Here is a 6,818-nt window from a genome sequence, read left to right as displayed (position 1 = left end):
ACCATTACAACCCCACGAGTTGTTAGGACAGTCCCATTGTGTTAGACCCAATATAACGCCAGCCTAACATGGATCACTGTTATGATGATACTTGTGTGTTTTAATGAGGGCCGGATACTAAAGCTTTCGTCGTATAATTAATTTATTCATGGACACATACACTCACAAAACCATTATGGTTGCACAACAAAGAATCAGTTTCTGCTGAGGGAATGTTTAATATACTCTTATATACTCGTCTTTTGGTAACACAAATCAAACAACAAAATAATGTAAACATCCACTGAAGTCTGAATGAGGGGAGGAGGCAAGAGGACCCACGTGAAAGAAGAAAGACCTCAAGAGGAAAACACAGCAAACACCAGATCAAGTCTGTGTTTACTAAAGGATGTTTCCCTGGTGAGAAAATGTGAAGCCACTGAAAGCATACAGCTGTAATCTCTTATTAAACATATAAGGGGAGGGAAAAATAAGACAAAGGATCAGCAGCTAGTCCTGATTTGTTGACGTGTGAAGCTGTAAGTCTGTGGCTCTAGGTTTAGAAAATGACAATCAAGCTGAATCAATAAAACTCAGACTTCCTTTACAGCATTTTAGAATAACATCTTTCTTCAGTGGGAGGCCTCTTGCTCTCGAGGTGGGTCTGACATAGCATTAAAAAAAGAAAAGGAAGATCCAGCAGTAACACCCCAATAAATAATAAGACCGATCTAAAATGTTTACGATATGTTCACTTTTTTCGCAATCAGGGGTAGTCATCACATCCACAGACCATTTCTACACACAAGTCTGGACACAGAGGATACAACACATCTACAGAAAGAGAGGGGAGGGGGGGGGGTATTGCCCTGTTCTTATCCAGGGTAGGGGAGAAGTGGGGTGGTGGTGCTGGGGTGAGTTGGATCATGGGAGGGAGATGAAGAGGAGGCAATAAGAACAGTGGAGAAGGAGGAAGGTGAGGTTTGGGATGGTTGGACAGGTGCCTCAATGACGGGCGGACTCCCTGGGGTAAAACTCTGCCAGTGTGCTCTGGGGAATCCTCTTGAGCATCTCTTTGGGGAAGATACGCAGCAGCTGCCAGCCGATGTCCAGGGTTTCATACACTGTCCTGTTGTCGTATGGTCCTGCAGAGACAGACATCATATGAACTTGAATGGTGTCACATACAAAATGCGTTTAAGCTGCAGTAAATGAGATGAGTCCAATGAGCCGCCTTCTTGGAGCTTGTATTGGTGCTCCACCAGTTAGGAACATATCTTTAGCTGCAAGTGTTCCAAAGCTAGCTGCTAACTGTGACTGGTGGTGCAATTTACACCAAATGATCCCTTTGCTCACATTCGGTCCCTGAATGCTGAATGGTAGAAAGTCTGATATCTACAATATAATTACAACACAAGGACCTTATTAGTTGTGTCTTTTAAGGCCACTACATGCAAAAGATGGTAGTTTCTAGGTCTGAGCAAAGCTCACTGAACTTCTGACAAAACTCACATTGTTGAAAGGATATTGTTGTTTTGAGATAAAGGGGGAAACGGCTACAAATATTTTATTTCTCCATGTGTCGTGCAGTGATGACTGCTCTGTGGAATGTGTTTTGTGTTCAAAAGAGGAAAAACAGCCTCCATCTAAAGGATTTACCAAGAAGATTAAACCATCTCCACACTTTTAGTCACTCACGATGAGAGAAGGAATAGGACCCTTTGAAGATCAATTTTTCCAGGGACGCATGTAAACTCACAAATACAATGCCACAAATCCAACCAGCTTTTTTAAAGCAATACACTGTAACAGTGGAGCAAAAATAAACAGCTTACAGTGTGTCCCTCTGTTTGTTTCTTGTTCTTTTAAACAGTCGTTGATCTTACTTCTATCAGCTGCAGCTTTACTGAGCAGTAACAGCGTTATGTTATATCTGCATCCAAACAAACACGCTGTCAATAAAGAACATGCAACAGAAATGTAGTGCAGATACATTTTCTGCTGTGCTTCACAACAAGGTCATGTTGAGTGTCACAGAGACAGTTTCACTGCTAACTACGTAGTAGCAGTGAGGACATCGGGCTGCTCTAAAGGTTTACAGTGTTATTCAGAGAGCAGAATGCAGTGTTATGACAATAGTCATATGTTCTGTGTGTGTGTGTGAGTGTTCTCCCTCCCCGCCAACAGGGGGGAGCATTCTATTGGTTTTACAGCTGGATGACGTGGAGCTCGAGGATTGGAGGACACAGATGGGCTCTGAATTTAAAAACCCTCCACATCAGCCACCCGATGCTCTTGCCCTCCGCTCCACATCCCGAGAAGACTGCGTTCGATTTGTGATTATACGTAGGACATTAGATTGTGAATAATATTTTGTGTAATTTAGGTTTGTTGTTTGATTGTCGCTTTACCTAGAGTAATTGAATTTAAGTTATTACTACACACCAGACACATTCGAGTAGGGGTGAGAAGCCGTTTTTGTTTATTCGTTTTCTCCTGTTTTTTTGTTAGGAAGTCAGGGAAGTCACCTGTATTTTTGTTTGAATCTCTTTTATTTTGTTTAGGAAAGACAGGAGCTGAGAACCTTAGTTGTTTTGTTTGTTATTTTGGCATTGCTCACCCTGAAGGTTTCTGTTGTCTCGGTTCGTTTATAAATAAATTTATATAAATTCCATTCGTCGTTGATATTTTTTTTCATATACCTTGGGAACTGGAACAGGAGGGAAGAGTCACTTTATGCTACAACTAGGTTTCCCCTAGGCCGGTTGTAACATAAATTGGGGGCTCGTCGATTCTTTTGAAAGCGTGTTGGTGAGTAAAACGTTTGTTATCGGTAAATTAAATTTGGCTCGTTCGTGTTTTGATTCGTGTCGGTAAGTAATTGGCAATTCGTCGTTTTTTTTTTTTGGAATATTGTATTTTTCATATTACTCTGCATAATACTGGTTGACAGTTTTGCTCTGAATATGGAGTTTGATCTAGAGTATTTTGTGAAGAATCCTACAGTCCAGCAGTTGGACAGGTGTAGGAAGGTGGATTTATTAATGATTGCTGCGCGTTTTCAGGTCAGAGTGCCTCAAAACGTTAAAAAGGAGGAACTGAAAGAGCTTTTGCAGGAAAAGCTGGTGGAGGAAGGTCTGTGTGTGTCTGTGCCCTCTGTAGAGGAGGCGGCGAAAGCTGACGTGAGCTCCCGTGACACGGTGCGGCCCAGCCCAACCGCTCCCTCTGGTCCTTATGTTATGACGGCAGAGGAGATGCAGCTAACTCTCAGAATAAAGGAGATTGATTTGAGAAATCGCGAGTTAGAGGTGGAGGCCATGCACCTGAAGGTGAGGGCCTTAGAGCTAGAGCGTCTCCCCTCTGCGACTGCACACCCATCTGCCTCACGACAGGTTCCTCATTCTCCTCATGACACATTTGATGTGAGCAAGAACATTGCTTTAGTGCCACCATTCAGAGAGTCTGAGGTGGACTGTTATTTTAGTGCCTTTGAAAGAATCGCAACCACTCTGAATTGGCCTAAAGAAATGTGGTCCCTACTGGTTCAATGCAAACTTGTAGGTAAAGCACAAGAGGTGTGTACCGCCCTCACGCTTGCACAAAGTCTAGATTATGATATCGTGAAAGCCACTGTGTTGCGGGCCTACGAGCTGGTGCCGGAAGCATACCGGCAAAAATTCAGAAACTGTATAAAAACTGTCACCCAGACTTATGTGGAGTTTGCGCGTGAAAAAGGAGTGCTTTTCGACAAGTGGTGTCACGCCACCGACACTAAAAGTTTTGAACAGCTGCGAGAGTTGGTGCTGCTAGAGGAGTTCAAAAAGTGTCTTCCTGAACGAATAGTTGTGTATCTAAACGAACAAAAGGTCGACACGATTGCTGCAGCTGCTGTTCTGGCTGATGAGTTTGAGCTTACTCATAAGAGTTTCTTTGTTCCACCCGTGCGTTGCGAACCCCCGGTCCAGTCTGACTACAAACAACGCTCACCAAAATCCTTTCGGCGCAGCCTGGCTGTGACTGAAAAGTCACACGAATGTTTTTATTGTCATGAGACTGGTCACTTTATTGCAGCCTGTCCTGTACTAAAGAATAGAGAACAAAATAAGAGCAAAAACCCTTCCCCTGTGAGTTTGATCCAAAGTGAGACTCAGATCGCATCAGATCTGTCGGAAACATCAGAGGTTGATGATGATTTTAAACCTTTCGTTTCAAAAGGATTTGTTTCTTTACTTGGCAGCGATGAGGACCGCGTTCCAATCACTATTTTGAGAGACACTGGTGCTAAGCATTCACTGATCCGACGTGGTGTCTTGCCGTTTTCAGAGAAAAGTTACTGCGGTTCTGATTTGTTGGCGTGGGGAATTAAATTAAGTGTGGTGCGCATGCCACTGCACCAAGTTGCGCTCTCCTCCCCTTTGATTTCTGGCACTGTGCGCATTGCTTTGCGAGATCAGTTACCTGTAGCAGGCATTGATATCATTCTTGGAAATGATCTTGCAGGGAAAAAGGTATTTCCTCCCGATCCAGAAGTTGTCGATGACCCAATCGCGGAGAATAATATAAATACTCCGTCGGTGCCAGATGTGCGCTCTATTTTTCCACAGTGCGTCGTGACGCGCGCTCAAGCTCGGAAGCTTGACGTCGTAGACATTTCAGACTCATTTTTGACAGAGTCTGACTCGGCTTACCCCCAGCTTAAAGAACAAACAAAAATTGTGTCTGTGGATGTGGGCATGTTGCCAAATGCAAATGACTTGTGTTTAGATATAGATAAAAATGTACTTATCAATGCTCAACAGTCTGATAAAACATTGTCTGCCTGTTTGTCTGCTGCTAAAGAGAAGAAAGATGTGACACAGTCAGTCATTTACTCATTTGATGCTGGCGTCCTTGTACGAAGATGGATCCCTGTGTCCGGTGATGAAAGTTGTTCTGTCACTCAGATTGTGGTCCCAAAAGACTTCCGTATGCAGGTGTTACATTTAGGCCACGACCATGTCCTTTCTGGTCATTTGGGTGTAAAAAAAACATACCAGCGAATACTCCGCTATTTTTTTTGGCCAGGGTTAAAGTCTGATGTGGTAAAATTTTGCTGTTCCTGTCACGTCTGTCAGATGGCAGGAAAACCTAATCAGGTGATTCCTCGGGCCCCGTTACGTCCCATTCCTGTAATCGGTGAGCCATTCGAACATGTGATTGTTGACTGTGTGGGTCCGTTGCCAAAGACAAAATCCGGTCATCAGTATATCCTCACAATGATGTGCGCTGCCACACGCTTCCCAGAGGCCGTTCCTTTACGCTCGCTACGGGCGAAGTCAGTGATAAGCACACTGATAAAATTCTTCTCTACCTTCGGGTTGCCAAGGCGCATTCAAACAGACCAAGGAACAAACTTCATGTCAAAAGTGTTTGCTCAGGTGATGTCAGAGTTGGCTGTTAAACATAATGTGTCCAGTGCGTATCACCCAGAGAGCCAGGGTGCGCTGGAGAGGTTTCACCAAACACTTAAGTCCATGCTCCGTAAATATTGTCTGGAGTCCAACAAAGAATGGGATGAGGGTTTACCACTATTGGTGTTTGCTATTCGTGAGACGTCTCAGGAGTCTCTTGGTTTCAGTCCGGCTGAATTGGTTTTTGGACACACTGTGCGCGGCCCGCTGAGGCTGTTGAGAGAGAAATGGCTTGCTAACCAGCCGAGCCCTGCGCACAGTGTGCTGGATTATGTTAGTTCCTTCAGAGAACGGTTACACACTGCATGCGAAAAAGCCAAAGAAGCACTCGCTGTCGCTCAGTCCAAAATGAAGGAACATTATGATAAAAAGACGCACAATCGCATTTTTCAGCCAGGAGACACTGTTCTCGTTCTGTTGCCTATTGTGGGGTCCGGCCTTGAGGCCAAATTCTCTGGTCCGTATGAAATTGAGAGAAAAATCAGTGAAACTGATTATGTTGTGAAGACTCCCGACAGGGGAAAGAAGTCTCGTGTATGTCACATAAACATGTTGAAGAGGTATATTCCTCGGGGTGCCGGTGCGCCAACAGCTGCTCCTGTCACGTGCGTCTCCACTGTGGTGCCGCACTCCAGCGAGTCTGATGGTGATGAGCTGCATAAACAGACTGCTGCAGTTCCTAGTCCGCGCTTGGAAAACTCAAAAATTCTGGAAAAGTTGGAAGAACATTTGTTTTATCTACCCCAATCCGCCAGGGATGACATTTGTTGTCTCATTCGTGGACACATGTCCATATTCGGTGACACACCAACACAGACTAATATCATTCAGCATGATGTGGATGTTGCAGATAATCAGCCCATCAAGCAGCACGCGTACCGTGTGAATCCAGTGAAACGCGCCGCTATGAAAAAGGAGGTTGGATATCTTTTAGAAAATGGATTTGCTATCCCAAGCAGCAGCCCGTGGAGCTCGCCTTCACTCCTTGTCCCAAAGCCTGACCAAACGCATCGGTTCTGTACCGATTACCGTAAGGTGAATGCTGTCACAAAGCCTGACTCGTTTCCTCTGCCCCGTGTGGACGACTGTGTCGATAGAGTGGGTTCAGCTAAATATGTGACAAAACTGGATCTATTAAAGGGTTACTGGCAGGTGCCACTCTCTCCCCGTGCCTCTGATATCTCTGCCTTCGTTACTCCTGACCATTTCCTCCAGTACACAGTCATGCCGTTTGGTTTAAGAAACGCTCCGGCTACTTTCCAGCGGCTCATGAACACGCTCCTTGCTGGAGTTGGAAACTGTGAGGCCTATCTCGACGATATTGTTATCTATTCTTTCACATGGTCAGAACATATGAGCACCTTAAGAGAGGTATTTCAGCGCTTAGAG

At 44.7% G+C, this 6,818-nt stretch overlaps 1 protein-coding gene across 1 annotated transcript in view; it reads right to left on the bottom strand.

Moving 5' to 3' along the window:
* Positions 1 to 124: 124 nt before the first annotated feature.
* atp6v1ba (ATPase, H+ transporting, lysosomal, V1 subunit B, member a) overlaps positions 125 to 6,818 on the bottom strand; it is a 32,407-nt gene continuing 25,713 nt past the window's right edge. Inside the window, exon 14 of the mRNA XM_028423370.1 lies at positions 125 to 1,124. Coding sequence (XP_028279171.1) covers positions 985 to 1,124 — 140 coding nt within the window. The 3' untranslated portion in view covers positions 125 to 984. The remainder of the gene's footprint in view (positions 1,125 to 6,818) is intronic.

Source organism: Parambassis ranga, chromosome 15, assembly GCF_900634625.1.
Source record: "Parambassis ranga chromosome 15, fParRan2.1, whole genome shotgun sequence".
In the NCBI taxonomy this organism is placed as follows: Eukaryota; Metazoa; Chordata; class Actinopteri; family Ambassidae; genus Parambassis; species Parambassis ranga.
This window is presented reverse-complemented; position numbering and strand designations above follow the sequence as displayed.